Source organism: Erythrolamprus reginae, chromosome 5 (assembly GCF_031021105.1).
Source record: "Erythrolamprus reginae isolate rEryReg1 chromosome 5, rEryReg1.hap1, whole genome shotgun sequence".
NCBI lineage: Eukaryota > Metazoa > Chordata > Lepidosauria > Squamata > Dipsadidae > Erythrolamprus > Erythrolamprus reginae.
In genome coordinates, this window is record NC_091954.1 from 19,752,149 (window position 1) to 19,771,578 (window position 19,430).

The window sequence follows — 19,430 nt, forward strand, 5'->3', positions numbered from 1 at the left end:
AATTATCTTCCCATCAGCAAAGTTTTAATTCACATCTTTAGAAAATAAATATGCAGATATTCATATTTATAAAGTATGAATAAATAATTCTCTAGACATAATCTCCTTTTGGAAATGATACAATCAAGCAAAGATTGAAACATACTCTCAATCAAGACAAACATACTGTCAAGTGAGAAGATCTTGCTCCAGTTTATATCCTTGAGACTAATAGCACTTCAAGGCCTCAACATCACAACGTGTGCTTAAATTTAGTGCCTTAACCAGCTTACATGTAACACAGACTCCAATTTGGTTCATTCGTTTCATTTTATGAACTCCAAGGATCATGGCAATTTTGTTTCTATGATTCACTGGTGAATCCCACTGTGGCCTTGGATCTGCTTCTAATTGTGGCCTTTTCAATCCAAAATTGTACTTCCAATATATGACCACAACATATTCTCTATTTTAAACCATCTGCCCAGACTAATTGGATGGCAGGGCTGCAATATTTCAGTTTGCAACAAGACTGGAACATGACTTGTCCTAAAGAGCAAGTGTCCTTAAACCTGAGTAGAAATATATATATATATATTTAGTGTGTCTACAGCTGTTGTCATGGGAGACCTGTGGGCACATCTCTAAGCCACAAAATAATAATAGGCTCAAGCCATGTGATTTGATTCTTCTTGCATTTATACTGATGAAAACAGGGTGACTTCAATTGTAGAAATGAAGCCCTAATGTGAATAATCAGTAGAATTATTGTAGTAGTAAATAATTTGGGACAAGATTTTTGGGTATCTTCGGATTGCTGAAGAGAATAGAAAACCATGAAGTGGCTACTCCGATAGCTCTTATCATGTTTAGCAAGAGAAAAACTGAAATAATTTATTTAGCTGGGTTCTAACAAGGGGGAAAAAGCTTATAGGAACATTTTAAAAAGGTCAGTCAACAAATAATTAGCCTGCAACAACGGGGAGGGGGTGTTGCTCCCAGTTTGGACCGATTCTTAGAACCAGTAGCACTGGCAATGGGAGACTCTGCCCACCCACCCAGGATGCTTCTGCACATGCACAGAAGCATTGTGCACATGGATACATGTGCAAACACATGTGTGCATGAGCACATGTGCAAAAACCAGGGCTTTAAATTTCAGACCTAAGTATGCACAGTCAAATAATCCCATCTCATCTATGAACACCTAAACTCAATCCTTTAAACCCTGGCAGCAGCAGCGGCGGGCTTCTAGACAAAACGCTAAATTGGGCTCGCCGCCGCAGCTCTTGTGCTTGCGGGGCCAGCGCAATTTTGCTTCTGCACCTGTGGGGGTAGCAAAATCGTGCGCAGAGCCGCAGGTACGCCCATGTTTCGGTTGGGTTATTTTGCTTCCACACATGCCGAAACAAGCGAAATCGTGCTGGCCCCGCAATTACTCACAAGCAGCCGCAGTGAACCCAATTTAGCGTTTCAGCTCGTAGCCCACCGCTGCCTGGCAGCTTAACCTGTGAAAAAGCTGGAGAGAAATAACAGCTGAAAAGGCAAATCTCTCCATTACAAACTCATTGCCAGGACCTGGAAGCACTGAATGCACCTTTGAAATACTGGCTTCAATGGCTGAAACGGCATGAACTGTTTTTTGCCTGGGCAATAGAAAATGAGGTTATGATGTAATGCAATTTTGCCAGCCTTTGCAATGAACTCATGAACTACTACTAGGCTTATTTTGGAAGAAGTGGGTGGAGACTTTGAATTCTTAAAAGAATACATCTGGATGCAGTTGGTGTGGCTGAATCCTGCCAAAACTTTTGGTAACTTTTGACTGATTTGTAGTCTGGATTAACTGAGTTACAGGCAATAGGCCCTATGTGAATTTCATTTTATGCAACCTTTCAGGATCCATTCCAAAAGTAATCTCTTCTGCAGGTTAGAGCTGGATCCTTTGCTGAAAAGAAGTGCTTTCCATTGCCTTTTGTTTCCTAAAAAGTTCTCCCCGATTAAACTTAAATTAAGTTAAATTTGAGTCAATCTTTGTATTTAAGGGTTTGCTGTTTACATTTAAATAATGCAATCTTCCTGCTTCGTTCATTAAAATTGAGGGCTGAGGAATTTTACTTGAACCCTTTCCATACTTTTTGTACCAATTCTGCTTATTTTATTTACATGTTAAATTCTAAATGCTAGCACTTTCATTTTACCATCCAAGACGCCTGTGGCTTGGATCAATATCATGAGAACATATTGACTACTAAGAAAAATTGTTAAGAAGGACAACTTTCTTAATAAGCAAAGAAAGTTATCTCTGAGTTTCTTTGCTTAGGACAGTTACTACCCAACTAGGTAACACCATCAATCTGAATAAGTGTACGGTTTGTACTCACTCATACTCCTGCTAACTAGTGGGTAATAAAACATGTGTCAATAACTAAGCTGGAAGAACACCAATAATTCTGTAGTTCAATCTGAGTTACCAATGTTCTCTTCCAAAGAGAACTACAGTGTTCCCTCGATTTTTGCGGGTTCGAACTTCGCGAATAGCCTATACCGCGGTTTTTTAAAAAATATTAATTAAAAAATACTTCGCTGTTTTTTTCCTATACCACGGGTTTTCCCACCCAATGACATCATATGTTATCGTCAAACTAATAATTTTTGCAAATAAATAACAAAAAAAATAATTATTGTTAATAAATAATTATGCTTATAAATATCAAGATCACTAAGTATCTTATTCAATGGTGAGTACCAGTAATAATGGTGAGTAAATGGTTGTTAAGGGAATGGGAAATGGTAATTTAGGGGTTTAAAGTGTTAAGGAATGGCTTGTGATAATGTCCATAGCCAAAAATGGTGTATTTACTTCCGCATCTCTACTTCGCGGAAATTCAACTTTCGCGGGCGGTCTCGGAATGCATCCCCCGTGGAAATCGAGGGAACACTGTATATATAATTTAAATAGGAAAGTATCGATACAGATACTTCCTAAAAGCAGTAATGTTCTTGATAGATTGAGGAAAGAATTAAGGAATCTATGTTATTTTGCAATGGAATATAACTGAATTCATTTTAAATTTTCCAGATTATATGACTAGGAATTGGAATACCTTAAATCAGGCAGATCCCATATTGGCAACTTTAAGACTTATGAAGTTCAACTCCCAGAGCTTTCCAGCTAGCATGGAACAGACATGACTGGCTAGGGAAGTCTGGGAGTTGAAGTCCACAAGTCTTGGAGTTGCCAAAGTTGAACAAAAGGGCTCTAAATTGTGAAGAGTGAAGCTGCTTCAGCAACACTCATGTTGTGGGAGTAAAATGGAAAACAGAAATAGATTGGCTCAGAGGCTTACCACCAGGTTTCCAATGACAATGCTTTTTCCATTACCCCTTTCTTTGATATTGATGAACTCAAACTTGCTTTGATTCCCTCCTTTGGTTATTTTACTATTTCCCCTGTTTCCATTTTCTTCCCTGGCTGCTCTGTTTGACTTTTGATGCCCTACTGACATCTTTTGCCTTGTGACCTTTGGCCTTTCCCCGTGACCTTCTGGCTCGGTCTCCAGCTGTTGCCTCTTCTCAATTCAGTGCGACTGGCTCCGCCCCCAGTCATAAAGAGACGCACCTTCCAGGTATCCTCCTCCTTTTCCTCCTACTCCTGGTCTGTTCATTTCTGAAACCGGTGATTAATCAGCTTCCTGTCCTCCTTGGGAGAGGGTTTCATTAAAACTAGAAAAAGCAAAGATTGCCTGGCGATTCAGTCTCACACACACACCCATTTCACAGAATTGACAGATCGGGTTTTAATGCATTTGCATGCTTAGTTTAGCACGGTGTTTCCCAACCTTAGCCACTTGAAGAGATCTGGACTTCAACTCCCAGAATTCCCCAGCCAGCGAATGCTGGCTGGGGAATTCTGGGAGTTGAAGTCCAGATACCTTCAAGTGGCCAAGGTTGGGAAACACTGGTTTAGCAGCTAAGCATGAATATGTTTAGTGGTTATTTGTCTTGAAAGTATTGTTAGAACATATAAGACCTTAGAAGAAAGATTATCGCAGAGCAAGAATATAATGCTTCTTCTTGTTAAAAAAGAGTGTAATTTGATTTTATTGGAACCGATCTGTTTTACAATATAATCTACTAAGCAAAGGTAGTTCACAATCCATAGTTGTAAACAGTCAGCTAACCAAAGTATATTTTATCAGTTTAGATCAATGTTTTGCAGGGAAAGTAAAATGGGAAAACACAACCCCTGTTGCTGTATGTTTGGAGACACAAGTTCATAGCCTAGAATAACTTAAAATTTCCAGTGATTGTCCAATAGATGTTTAGAACTATATGTCCTATTAATTATTCAAATGACTCTTTCAAACAAGCATCTTGGCCCTAATTAAATGGGAACAAAATTTCAACCTTAAAACTCTTTGTTGCAAAGAATGTTATTGTAATACAATAGTGGATAACACTGTTATTTCCTAAAAGTATAATCAAATTACATGCTTCACCATATCTACTGGACCATCACTGACTTTAGAGACAATTATACGAATAGCAGAACTGGGACTTGCAGAGATTTAACAAGTCCTGTACCATCTCAGCTGCCCAGCAATAGGATCCGTTCGTAGACTGAAGTCTCCATGGCAGAATGCACATCAGCCTCATTTTCAGAGATAATGTTCTATGTGCATTGGTAGATGAGGTTCACCTTAGCCAGAGTGCTTGTATAAGATGCCCATTCATGCAAAGTCTCTTGTTGCAGTCAGCAGAAGTAGCCTGCAGTACTGCATATCTAACTACTATGCCACCACGGCTTATCAGGGACGGAGGAATAATCAAAGACCAATCCCCACCCTCACCAGATGTCATAGGCCATGTTTAGCCACTGATTGGAGTTATATTAAAAATTGTCTTGCTCCATTGTATGTGAACTTAGTTCATTGAAGACGGTCTCGTGAAGATGGTATTTTGATCATTGTACAAAATACTGCATGATCAAAAGAATTCCGCAGAAGTATAGCCATTTAATTTGCTAAGTAGATTTTACCACTAGGATACTTCAAATGCATACGTACAAAAAAATTCATGTGATGTGAATTTTAGCATTAGACACAGAAAAAATCCAAATAAAGCTATAACAATTATTGGATGGGCTTTTTTAAAAAAAAATGCACTCTGTTCCACAGTTATTCTTTGCCTGAGTTTTGGAAACCCCCTTCATAGACTTTCTAACAAGACTTCGTTTGGCTTTACCCATGTTCCTTGGCTTAGGTGGTTATTTGTGCTCCCATGTTATTCTGCTGTGTTTATAGCAATGTTATTCTCAATGAACCTCAGGGTGAACAAGGACAGGCAGGCATCCAAGGCCCTCCAGGGCTACCTGGGCCTCCAGGACCACCCGGGACTCCAGGACCACCTGGCCCAACTGGCCCAGCTGTAAGTGTCTTTCATGTCAATGTTGATCTCTTCGGTGGTGGGGTTGGATTTTTTACTACCGGTTCTGTGGGTGTGGCTTGGTGGGCGTGGCAGGGAGAGGATACTATAAAATCCACCCCAGTCCAAGGGAAAGTTTGTTTGTTTGTTTGTTTGTTTATTTATTTTTTATTCATTCATCCACCCACCCACCCACCCACTCATTCATTCATTCATTCATTCAATTTTTATGCCGCCCTTCTCCTTAGATTCAGGGCAGCTTACAACATGTTAGCAATAGCACTTTTTAACAGAGCCAGCATATTGCCCCCACAATCTGGGTCCTCAAGTTACTGCAAAGTCCCCATTTCCTCCCAATTACCTGGGACTCGGGAGGCAGAGAATAGATGGGGGTGGGACCAGTCAGAGGTGGCATTTACTGGTTCTATGATCTACTCAATAATTCTGCTACCGGTTCTCCAGAATTGGTCAGAACCTGCTGAAAATGACCTCTGGATCTCCCCCTCTCCAAGAACCTCTGAATTACCATTTAGCTCTACGTCTGATCAGTTTCTGAGGTTGCATCCAAGCCTTTGAAACCTACTAGAGATTTTACAGAAGAGATTGGACAATCTTATGGCTGATAGGGTCTCCTGTTTGAGTAGAGCAGTGTTTCCCAACCTTGGCAACTTGAATATATTTGGACTTCAACTCCCAGGAGTTGAAGTCCAGATATCTTCAAGTTGCCAAGGTTGGGAAGCACTGGAGTAGAGAGTTGGACTAGAAGACCTCCAAGTCCCTTCCAATTCTGTTATACTGTTATTCTGCTATGAGATGACTGCACAAGACTACCAATTTCATGACTCCCCACCTGTGAAAAGGGCCAGTGAGGCAATTACTCTATGATTTGAACATTTCAGTCCCAAGCCAACTCTTAAATTAAGAAACTCTTTAAATATCTTTGATGGTTTATTCAGAGTTACAATACCCATGGTATCTCAGAAAAGCTTGTTTCTTTCTTCCCATAGGGAAAAACCGGAGAACCTGGCAAGGATGGAAAGGTAGCCATTTAATCATTTTTCTTGCATTTGTTTGCATAAAAAATATTATCTCAGAGCCTGAGAACAACAACATAGGATGCATGTTGAATTGCAGGGCTAGCGTGGATTAATAGTTGGATTCCACTGCAAAGTTTATTCATCAGACAAAAATCATATTTCTCCTAGAATGAAATTTCTGGACTTATTTTAGTCCTGGTTATATTGCATAACTAAGGGTTCAAAGGGCAGTGAATGAAAGGAGATTGGTACAAATGGATTATGGCAAGAAAATACCTAACTTTGATTTTATAAACAAACAAATTTCTTTTATTTTCCAACGTTTTGAATTCAAAATTCCATTGATTATTAAAACAATTTCAATACCGACACTTAAAATAAATAACTAAATAAATAACAAAACAAATAAATAAAAAACAAAATTTCAACCAGAACTGATTCCGACAATATTACTCTTTTTACCTGTTTTTTAAACTCAATTAAACAATGATTCTCACTACAATCTTACAACTCAATCATTAATTTATTCCAGATCAATTAAGCTATACTTTTTTTCTTACTCAATACTTACTGCATAAATATAAATATATCTTATTTTTTCTATTTACTCCTTTTCCCTTTTTCTTTTCTTTTTTTCTCTACCGAAATATTACTGATACACCTAATAATATCAACTCAACCCGGATAAGACGGAGTGGCTGTGGGTTTTGCCTCCCAAGGACAATTCCATCTGTCCGTCCATTACCCTGGGGGGGAATTATTGACCCCCTCAGAGAGAGTCCGCAACTTGGGCGTCCTCCTCGATCCACAGCTCACATTAGAGAACCATCTTTCAGCTGTGGCGAGGGGGGGGTTTGCCCAGGTTCGCCGGGTGCACCAGTTGCGGCCCTATCTGGACCGGGACTCATTGCTCACAGTCACTCACGCCCTCATCACCTCGAGGTTCGACTACTGTAATGCTCTCTACATGGGGCTACCTTTGAAAAGTGTTCAGAAACTTCAGATCGTGCAGAATGCAGCTGCGAGAGCAGTCATGGGCTTACCTAGGTATGCCCATGTTTCACCATCACTCCGCAGCCTGCATTGGCTGCCGATCAATTTCCGGTCACAATTCAAAGTGTTGGTTATGACCTTTAAAGCCCTTCATGGCACTGGACCATAATATCTCCGAGACCGCCTCCTGCCGCACGAATCCCAGCGACCGATTAGGTCCCACAGAGTGGGCCTTCTCCGGGTCCCATCAACTAAACAATGTCGGTTGGCGGGCCCCAGGGGAAGAGCCTTCTCTGTGGCGGCACCGACTCTCTGGAACCAACTCCCCCCAGAGATTAGAACTGCCCCTACTCTTCCTGCCTTCCGTAAACTCCTTAAAACCCACCTTTGCCGTCAGGCATGGGGGAACTAAAACACCTCCCCCGGGCATGTACAATTTATGCATGGTATGCTTGTGTGTGTGTCTGTTAGTATATGGGGTTCTTTTAAATCTTTAAATATTTTAATGTTATTTGGATTATTTATGATTTGTTCTATCTTGTTGTGAGCCGCCCCGAGTCTTCGGAGAGGGGCGGCATACAAATCTAAATAATAAATAAATAAATAAATAAATAAATAAATAAATAAATAAATAAATAAATAAATAAATAAATAAATATTTCTACACACCTAGTCGTATTTCCTGATAACGTCTGCAACTCATGCAGATTTCCTCTTTATTTTCCCCTACTTACTCAACTTTTTTTTATATATACTTTCCGCAATATCTCATATAAACCTAATCTTATTTCTCTACTTACCTTTCTATAAATAAGTCTTTTACTACTCTTACTAATACTTATTATTCTTATGAGCTTTAATTAATATGATGAGATAGATAAATGAAATATTTATAGTAATAAGATACAAATGTGAATATTGAAATGCTGTTTCATTTTGTTATATGTAATATGAAATATAATATCATGTGATATATACCCTCACCCATTTTGAATTTATGTACCCCCCCTTTTTTCCTTCCCCCCTTTTATCCCTTGTTAATAAATACATTTTATTTTAAAAAAAGAAAAAAGAAAGGAGATTCAGCCATTCCATGTTATAGCAATTTTTTTAAAATTAAGTTTGCTTTAATTATGAAATAAATTCCCATTATAAGATTTCATATATCATAATTGTCTAGCTGGATGGCAAGGAGAGGTGGAATAATTAGCAATAACAATAACATTAGTTTTATTTATTTATTTATTTAATTTGACTTCTATGCTGCCCAATCCCGAGGGACTCAGGGCCACTTACAACAGTATAAAATTATAAAATCACAAATAGCAATAAAAAGAAGTCAAGAAAGAAAGTAAAATTCTAAAAACCTGATGAAAACTCATAACAAGGCAACCCACAACCCACATACATAGCATTCACGAAATCATATACTGCTTCATAGTGATTTTATATCCCTCTCTAAGTGGTTTACAGAGTCAGCATATTGTCCCCAACAAACTGGGTCCTCATTTTACCCACCTTGGAAGGCTGAGTCAACCTTGAGTCTGGTGAGATTTGAACTGTCAAATTGCAGGCAGCTGGCAGGCAGCAGAAATAGCCTCAAGTGCTGCCCTCTAACCATTGCGCCACCTCGGCTCCACATGTTTGGAATTAAGCAAAATTCAGTGAAAGTTTCAGTTTCAATTTAGTTTTGCAATTCAGTAAAAGGCAATTCAGTAAAAAGCCAGTATTGGAAAAAGTGCCTGAAATTGTGGTATTGCAACAATCAGTGTTAACCATACTGATGTAGGAGATGACCAGGTGGAACCTGAGGGCAGGGTCAAAGCTGTCCTCAGTTTGGAATTCCTACGCTTCTACAAGAGACTTCAGTCCAGTCCTCTATGAATTCTGCTTAGCTGGCGCCAATTTGCCTTGACCGTTAGTAGATCAGGTTTTTGTGCATGGACTAACATGAAATAAACTTGCAGTACATTTAGATGGCATCCTGCCATCTGAAAACTGGACTACAGATAGTCTTTGTCTTACAACAGTTCGTTTAGTGACTGTTCAAAGTTACAAGGGCACTGAAAAAAGCAACCTATGATGTTTCTCATACTTACAACCATTGCCAAATCCCTTTGGCCGAGTGTTCAAAATTTTGATGCTTGTCAAATGATTGGTATTTACAGCTATTGCAGTGTCCTGTAATCACATGGTCAGCGTTTGCAACCTTCTGAGAAGCAGTCTCAGTGGAGAAGCCATATTCACTTAGCAACCATGTTACTAACTGAGCAACCACAATGATTCGCTGAACAATTGTGGTCATAAAATGGGGCGAAATTCACTTACCAATTATCTCACTTATCAACAGAAATGTTGGGTTCAATTGTGGTTGTAAAGGCAAGGACTATCTGTAATAAAGCAGGGCTCAGAGACAACTCAGATACAGGAAAATGACAGGAAGAACAGCAGCAAAATCCAACAGCATCTTTACAAACAGTATAGGAATTGCTGAAAAATACATCCTTCAAAATGCATCCTTGAAAATTGATCAGGTAGATTCAAAAGCATCTCTCCATTGAAAAGCAGCTCATTAAATTTCATTCAACCAATGTAAACAATGTTGATGTGCAAACAGAACGAAGGGAAGGGCAGATCTCAGAGCTTAGGTCCTTCGACCATTTTTGATGCTTCAGTGACCTTGTCTTCTCCTTTGTCTTCAGGGTTTGCCAGGACTTCCTGGACCAAAGGTGAGTAAAATACATTGAAAGAAATATCAGATCTTAGCAGAGTCTTCTGAAATCTCAGAGCTCTGCGTGTGAACAATACAATAGCCAAAACATCCAGTTGCTAAAATGAGATCAGTTCTAACTGTAAAGGGCTTCTCAGTTGAGCTAGGGAAATGTTTGCAATTTAAAAAAGAATTGCTTTCTTCTTTTTTCTTTTTAAGAATCAAGTTCTAAAATTAACCAGCTGTATATGAACATTCCCCAATGGGTTAGGCTTTAATTTTCCCAAGCTACATGATCTTAGAAACTGGATTGTGGATTGTTTATACGCTGGATCCAACTTTTAATGATAATGTATTTAATTGTGTGAAATGAATTGATCTAAGGCACATTTTGAAAAACGTACTTTCAATATTCAAAAGTGTGGAGAAAAATTTAATAAGATATCCGGTAGTAAATTTACACAGAACTCTTTTGTTAGGACACAGAAAAATTGGCAATCAAAATCTAAGTGTTTGTTTGTTTTCATATATTTCTTCTTCTGCTACATGGCACTAACTTTCCCGTCTAAGGACAATTCTTCTTAACAATCAAATTCATGTGGATCTTAAAGTGTGAATGGCCCTTAACTATGGATATCATAATTATTTTCTTAAGACATGAATACTCTCCAGTGGTCTAATTCTCAGTAATCTTCTTTAGAATCTTGATTTGTGTCCATTTTCTTTAAAAGAATATTTTGGCTTGAGTCTCCAAGTGGGATTATTCACTCTATTTATTTTTCCACTTGAATTTATAGGGTGAGCCTGGACTTCAAGGATACCATGGAAGGAAGGTATGAACAATATTAAAGTTGAATTAGAATGTAGGCACATTTTAAATTCATTAAAATAGACCAGAGCCATCTCAGAATACGATACACCATTCTTCATCTTAGATATAGGTATCTAAGCATTTTCCTAGAAATTAAGAAGAATAAATGGTGGAAGACCCAGGTTACAAAATTAGGTTTTTGGGAGGCAGCATTAGATTAATAGCATAGACCTAGAACAAAGAGTTACATGTGTTAGTACAAGGTACATGGTTGTTAGGGATTGCCATTGTAAACTGCATATTGTACACTTGTACCAAACCTGTACTTAAAGAGTTAATGTGCACTTAAAGAGTTAACTTGTACTTGAAGAGTTAATATTCAAGGCTGTTTCGTCACTTCCTCATTGAAGCTATAAAAGCTCATTATTCTGCTCAGTCACTTACTTTTCACTTTGCTTGAGAGAGGGGGAGTTGTGTTTAAGCTTCGTGCTTGTATAAGCTTCGTGCTTATTATCTATATTGTATTTTGCTTTGTGCTTCTATCTTGTGATTGCTCAGTGCTTATTATTCTGTATTTGCTTCATGCTTATTCTGGATTGTTTATATTTTGTTTATATGTAAATAATACTTATTTCACTAAGTCTGCGTCTTGGCTTTATCACACATCCACGCTCTGTTAAAGTTCTCTGCTCAGTGTTGTCGAAGGTTTCATAGCCTAGCTAACTGAGACAAGCCAACAACATGTATAGAAATGATATAAAAATAATGATTTTAAAAGAGACACCGACAGCTTAAAAAGGTATGGAAATATGTTATCACTCTCTTAAATATGAGATGAAATAGAAACATAGAAACATAGAAGACTGGCGGCAGAAAAAGACCTAATGGTCCATATATTCTGCCCTTATACTATTTCCTGTATTTTATCTTACAATGGATATATGTTTATCCCAGGCATGTTTAAATTCAGTTACTGTGGATTTACCAACCATGTCTGCTGGAAGTTTGTTCCAAGGATCTACTGCTCTTTCAGTAAAATAATATTTTCTCATGTTGCCTTTGATCTTTCCCCCAAATAACTTCAGATTGTGCCCCCTTGTTCTTGTGTTCACTTTCCTATTAAAAACCCTTCCCTCCTGGACCTTATTTAACCCTTTAACATATTTAAATGTTTCGATCATGTCCCCACTTTTCCTTCTGTCCTCCAGACTATACTGATTGAGTTCGTTAAGTCTTTCCTGATACGTTTTTTGCTTAAGACCTTCCACCATTCATGTAGCCTGTCTTTGGACCTGTTCAATTTTGTCAATATCTTTTTGTAGGGTAAGAATCACTCAGGGAAAGGTAAAGAGGGAGAAAGAGGAAGTAGAAAGGTGAAAGGAGAAAAGAAGGAATGGAGTAGGAAGGGGGAGAGAAAGAGAAAGAAGGTAGAAGGAAGAGATGGAGATAGAGGGAAGGGAATGTAAAGAAGAAAAACAGACTGAGGAACAGCAGTATAAAATAGGTGCAAAATAGGATATAGTTTATGACTGATTGGATAAAAATGCACAATTGTGTATGTTACTGATATATCTCAAGATATATGCATTGATACATATACTGCTCAAAAAAATAAAGGGAAAACCAAAAGAACACATCCTAGATCTGAATGAATGAAATATTCTCATTGAATACTTTGTTCTGTACAAAGTTGAATGTGCACAACAGCACGTGAGATTGATTGTCAATCAGTGTTGCTTCCTAAGTGGACAGTTAGATTTCACAGAAGTTTGATTTACATGGAGTTATATTGTGTTGTTTAAGTGTTCTCTTTATTTTTTTGAGCAGTGTATATAGAAATTGTGGAGAAAACATAAAAAATCCCTAGGGAAAAAAAATATCCTAGCACAGAACTGTCAAACTCAATTTCACTGAGGGCCATATCAACGCTATGGTGGACTTTAGTGAGCCAGCTGAGCCTGGCCAACTGGGTGGTCGTGGCCAATTGGATGGGCATGGCCAGTTTGATGCCACTCCAGTATCAGGTTGCTACCAGTATGGATAAGGATGCTCTACCGGTAGAAAAAAAATCACCTAAATCGCCTAAAAAAATCACCTAAATCACCTAAAAAATCACCTAAATCCTGCATGCACAAACAACCTCAGGGGCTACCTCTGAAAAGTGTTTGGAAACTTCAGATCGTGAAGAACGCAGCCGCGAGAGCCATCTTGGGGCTTCCGAGATTCGCCCATGTTTCTTCAACACTCCGTGGCTTGCATTGGCTGCTGATCAGTTTCCGGTCACAATTCAAAGTGTTGGTCATGACCTTTAAAGCCCTACATGGCAATGGACCAGATTACCTCCGAAACCGCCTGCTACTGCACGAATCCCAGCGACCGATAAGGTCCCACAGAGTTGACCTTCTCTGGGTCCCGTCGACTAAACAATGTCGTTTCGCGGGCCCCAGGGGAAGAGCCTTCTCTGTGGTGGCCCCGGCCCTCTGGAACCAACTCCCCCCGGAGATTAGAACTGCCCCCACCCTCCCTGTCTTTCGTAAACTACTCAAGACTCATTTATACCGCCAGGCATGGGGGAGTTGAGATAGCTCTTCCCCCTAGGCCATTACAAGTTATGCATGGTATGTTTGTGTGTATGTTTGGTTTTATAATAGGGGTTTTTAGTTGTTTTTTATTATTGGATTGTACATGTTGTGTTTATTATTGTTGTTAGCCGCCCCGAGTCTGCGGAGAGGGGCGGCATACAAATCCAATAAATTATTATTATTAATTATTATCCCCTTGCAAGATTTTATTTATTTATTTATTCAACTTCTATGCCACCCAATCCTAAAGGACTCAGGGTGGCTTACAAAATAATATAATAAATACAAAAAGATACAAGCGATAAAAAGAAGTCGAATATAATATATCTAAAACTAAACCTCGTAATAAAGCCCATGTATATTAAAAAACAGTCATAATCATATGCTTACACACCCTTCATACAGTTTGGCCACGAAAGATGGACAATTCATGGCCCCTAGGCCTGCTGGTAAAGCCAGGTCTTCGGGGGGGTAGTTGGTTCCATAGAGCTGGGGCAGCCACAGAGAAGGCCGTCCCCTGTGGTCCCGCCAACCTAAATTGTTTAGTCAATGGTACCTGGAGGAGGCCAACTCTGTGTGTCTCTGGGAGATCTGTGGCAGGAAGCAGTCCCGTAGATAGTCTGGCCCTGAGCCATATAGGGCTTTATAGGTAATAACCAACACCTTGAATTATGCCTGGAAACTAATGGGAAGTCAGTGCAGCTCACGGAGCACAGGTGTTATATGGGTATACCGAGGTACACCCATGACAGCTCTCACGGCTGCATTCTGGACTATTTGCAGTCTCCGAACACTTTTCAAGGGTAGCCCCATGTAGAGTGCATTGCAATAATCAAGACTAGTGATGGGCGAACTGAACCCGCACAATTCGGCTCCGTACTGAATTTTGCAGTGTTCGGTATGCCGAACACGAACACGAAACTTTTTCAAACTTCGGGCAAAGTTTGGGGTCGTGTTCGGCGTTCGGAGCTTTGACATCACCGGCAGGTTGCTAAGGATGCCAAGGTGATCACTTCCTGGATTCCATGGAATCCAGGAAGTGATCACCTTGGCGTCCTTAGCAACCTGCATTCGCTGGCTGGGGAATTCTGGGAGTTGAAGTCCAAATATCTTCAAGTTGCCAAGGTTGGGAAACACTGGCATAGAGCCTCCACGCACAGAAGCAAAATCTCGCTGGGATGTGCATGCGCTCTTGCAGCAGAAACAAAGCGCACCATAGCAGCAGAATCGGGAACCCCCCTGTGCCACTCCCCAAATTGCTGGCAAGTTTCCTCTTTGCATTGGATAGACCAGGACAGTCCCATAGGCCTGATCCAACCAAATCACGGGCAGAATCCGGCCCCCAACCTTGAGTTTGCTACCCTTGTCCTAGCATTATTTGCTGATATAATAAAATCAATCAGAGATGGCTCAACTGAATCTAAAGTAAGTGAGGAGAAGTGTCACGCTGAATATTGCCAGCCCCAGAGACATTTAGTAATTAAAGAGTTAACTTTGTGTGCCTTACTAAGATCCTCCTATTATGATGTAATATCCTGCCAAATCTAACATCACTTCCTTCTTCTTCATCCTAAAAATTCTCTTCTCTTTTCTATCCACCATCATGTAAGATGTATTTGTTATGTTGCCCCTCGAGACATGTTTTATTTTCTACTTTTATAATAAAAGAAATCTTGTTTTGAACAAATGACTAGGCTTCATCTATCGCCTCCGCGGGATTAAGGTTCTAACAGACTTTAATCACCTTCAAGCCGCGACAAGAAGAAGCATGGAAAAAAAGATGAATTTGTTTCAGACAGTGAAAGGACAGAATACTAATAGAAAAGATATCAATTCAAAAGATAATTTTATAAACAGGAATTAATACCCTTAACAGTCTGCAGTCGTGCATATTTTCAACAGTTTGTATACATTATTTGGCTGAAATTGTAACACTTGGCAAACTTCTCTTGAAATCTGCATGAATCAAAAGAGCTGGCCTTCGGCAGGGAAGTGAAAAATCATAGTCTCTGTGGCTCAGGTCCATCTTTTCACATCTGTGTGCACAATTTATGGCCCCTTTTCCAATGACAATGATGTTTTCTTCATTAGCTGACTATTGCAACACTTAGTGGCTTCACAGCTCTCGGGAGAATGAAGCAAGTCACTGATCTGCGGCTGTGTGGGCGGGCATCAGGGAAAGAGCTGTCTTCTTACAGCTATATAGGAAGGGATTCCTACATCTGAATTTTTAATCAGTAGAAGAAAAGGTTTGTCTTGACATAAGAAGAAAGTCCGGGGATGCCTTTCTTATTTTATTACATTAGATTTATAGCCCACATTTCATTCGAAATCTCAAGGCAGCAAATACAATAGCAATAGCATTTAGACTTATATACCGCTTCACAGTGCTTTAGACTTATACAGGGTGCGTTCCAAAAGTAATAAATTTTTTAAAGTAATTTATTGAACAGATTTGCACAAACACTTAAAATTCTTCAAAGTACTGTCCTTGGGCCTCTACACATTTTTTTCCAGTGACTCTGCCATGACCGTTACATGCCCTAGAAGGCATCTTCTGGGACCTGTCACAAGGACTTCATCACGTCTGATTGGATCTCTTCTATGGATGAAAAACAGGTTCCTTTCAGGGCTGCCTTAATCCGAGGGAACAAAAAGAAGTCTGTTGGAGAGACGTCAGGACTATAGGGAGGGGTAGGGCAGCGTTGGCACCTGGTGTTTGGCCAGGAACTTGCAGACTTGTAGCGCGTTGTGGCAAGGCGTGTTTTTCGTCCATAGAAGAGATCAAATCAGCCGCGATGCGAGAGGTCCCACAAGACACCTTCTAGGGTGTGTACCAGTCATGGCAGAGTCACTGGAAAAATGTGTAGAGGCCCAAGGACAGTACTTTGAAGAATTGTAAGTGTTTGTGCAAATCTGTTCAATAAATTACTTTAAAAAAAAATAATTGTATTACTTTTAGAACGCATCCTGTATACTGCTTCGCAATGCTTTACAGCCCTCTCTAAGTATTTTGCCCCCAACAATCTGGGTCCTCATTTTACCGACCTTGGAAGGATAGAAAGCTGAGTCAACCTTGAGCCTACTAAGATTCGATCTACCAAACTGCTGGCAGCCGGTGATCAGCAGAAGTGGCTTGCAGGACTGCATTCTAACCACTGCACCACTGCACCACTGCGGTTTCCCTTCCTTCCTCATCCCCACCACCACCACCACTACAACAAACATCTGAGGGCTGGTTTAGAGTGGATGGCTCAGAGCCAGCCAATGACATTTTTTGAATGGGAAACTGAGTCTCCCCTCTCCAGGGAATTCAACATCTTCACAATTATCTACACTAGCTCTGTATTGTTAAGGGAAAAGTATGGTTGGAAGTCATTGAGATAGTTCTATTGTGATCCTTCTGGGTCTTGAATCTATCTTCTGGAGTGTAGGTTATTCCTGCCAGCTTAGTGTCATCTGCAGATTTGATCAGTTCTCCTTCTATTCCCTCATCTAAATTATTTATAAAGACCTTGAAGATTACTGAGTATAAAAGAGAACATTTGGGTATTCCACTGCATACTTTCCTCCATGTAGATATAGTTCCATTGAGTACTACATGTTGAGTGTGCCTGGTCGGCCAGTTATGAATCCATCTGGCGATGTTGTCTAACACACATTTTTCTATCTTACCAAGAAGTAAGTTGTGGTCAACTTTATCAAATGCCTTACTGAAGTCCAAGTAAATTATGTCCACAGCATTTCTCAAGTCCAACTCATTTAGTTACTTTGTCAAAAAAAAAAAAATCAATAAGATTTGATTGGCATGATCTGATTTTGACAAACCCATGTTGGCTTGTGGTTACACTGCCTACAGTGGCTCTCTCTTATTGAGAGAAAAGAATGGTTGGGAGGTTTGAGTTGATCCTCACTGAGATGGAGGTTTTTCCAAAACAGGGAAGGGAAAGTTACTTTGGGAAGGACAACTTCCCAACATCAAATGCAAACATTTCTCTTCTAGTGCTCTATTATGTACATCATTCTGAAACCACAAGGTAACTTTGCTTTAAAAGGATTTTATAAGGAACATATAAAACCTACTCATCCAAGACCATTTCCTCCCTGCTGTGTTTTGCATTAACATGCTGACACAAAATCAGGGGGGGGGGGACGACGACAAACCTTAAAGCTTCCTGTGCAGGGTAACAGCATAACCTGAAAATTCAGAAAGTAAGACTGATAAGCATTCATTGCTCCTAAAAGGAGGAACCTATACCAGTTTGGTGACTGGAAGCATGCCTGGACTATACTTTTCTAAGCATTGTTGAATTCTTCTTCATTCTCCTGTTCACCAAAAACGTAGATGTAATAATAATAATAATAATTAATAATAATAATAATAATAATAATAATAATAATAATAATAATAATAATAATAATTTATTGGATTTGTATGCCGCCCCTCTCGGTAGACTCGGGGCGGCTAACAACAATGATAAAAACAGCATGTGACAATCCAATAATAAAACAACTAAAAACCGTTATTATAAAACCAAACATACACACAGACATACCATGCATAATTTGTAATGGCCTAGGGGGAAGGAATATCTCAACTCCCCCATGCCTAGCAGTATAAATGAGTCTTGAGTAGTTTACGAAAGACAGGGAGGGTGGGGGCAATTCTAATCTCCAGGGGAGTTGGTTCCAGAGGGTCGGGGCCGCCACAGAGAAGACTCTTCCCCTGGGGCATGCCAAATGACATTGTTTAGTCGACGGGGCCCAGAAAAGGCCAACTCTGTGGGACCTTATCGGTCGCTGGGATTCGTGCGGTAGCAGGCGGTTCCGGAGGTAGTCTGGTCCAAAGCCATGTAGGGCTTTAAAGGTCATGACCAACACTTTGAATTGTGACCGGAAACTGATCGGCAGCCAATGCAAGCCACAGAGTGTTGAGGAAACATGGGTGAATCTTGGAAGCCCCACGATGGCTCTCGTGGCTTCATTCTGCACGATCTGAAGTTTCCGAACACTTTTCAAAGGTAGCCCCATGTAGAGAGCTTTGCAGTAATCGAACCTTGAGGTGATGAGGGCTGAGTGACTGTGAGCAGTGACTCCCTGTCCAAATAGGGCCGCAACTGGTGCACCAGGCGAACCTGGGCAAACGCCCTCCTCGCCACAGCCGAAAGATGATGTTCCAATGTCAGCTGTGGATCGAGGAGGGCGCCCAAGTTGCGAACCCTCTCTGAGGGGGTCAGTAGTTCCCCCCCCAGGGTAATGGATGGACAGATGGAATTGTCCTAGGGAGGCAAGACCGACAGCCACTCCTTCTTGTCTGGGTTGAGTTTGAGTTTGTTGACACCCATCCAGGCCCCAACAGCTCCACGCACCAGCACATCATTTCCACTGCTTCGTTGACTGGACATGGGGTGGAGATGTATAGCTGGGTATCATCGGCGTATTGATGATACCTCACCCCATGCCCTTGGATGATCTCACCCAGCGGTTTCATGTAGATATTAAATAGCAGATGTAGTTTCCTTGGCAGTAAGAATCCTTCACCACATCATCTTTTTTTCTTATTCCAAAACTTGCATTTTGTAAAGGTTCACTTTCTATAGTGTTGTTGTTGTTTCATCATCATCATCATCATTAACCTCATCATCATAATTTATAGTTTGTATTGTGGGTCTTCTAGTCCAACCTCCTGCTGATGCAGGGGACCCTATACTATCCCAGACCTATGGCAGTCCAGTCTCTTCTTGAAGGTCTCCAGTGTTTGGGCATTCACAACCTCCGCAGGCAGACCTTCCCACCGGTTGATCACTCTCACCATCAGAAAGTTCTTCCTTATTTCTAGATTTACTCTCTTCTTGGTCAACTTCCATCCATTGCTCCTTGTCTGGCCCTCT

The 19,430-nt window shown here is 40.2% G+C and overlaps 1 protein-coding gene across 1 annotated transcript in view; it reads left to right on the forward strand.

The window, feature by feature from the left end:
* Window positions 1-19,430, forward strand: part of COL13A1 (collagen type XIII alpha 1 chain) — a 140,931-nt gene that overhangs the window by 44,178 nt on the left and 77,323 nt on the right. The window contains exons 12-15 of the mRNA XM_070753908.1: window positions 5,311-5,409; window positions 6,414-6,446; window positions 10,139-10,165; window positions 10,944-10,979. Coding sequence (XP_070610009.1) covers window positions 5,311-5,409; window positions 6,414-6,446; window positions 10,139-10,165; window positions 10,944-10,979 — 195 coding nt within the window. The remainder of the gene's footprint in view (window positions 1-5,310; window positions 5,410-6,413; window positions 6,447-10,138; window positions 10,166-10,943; window positions 10,980-19,430) is intronic.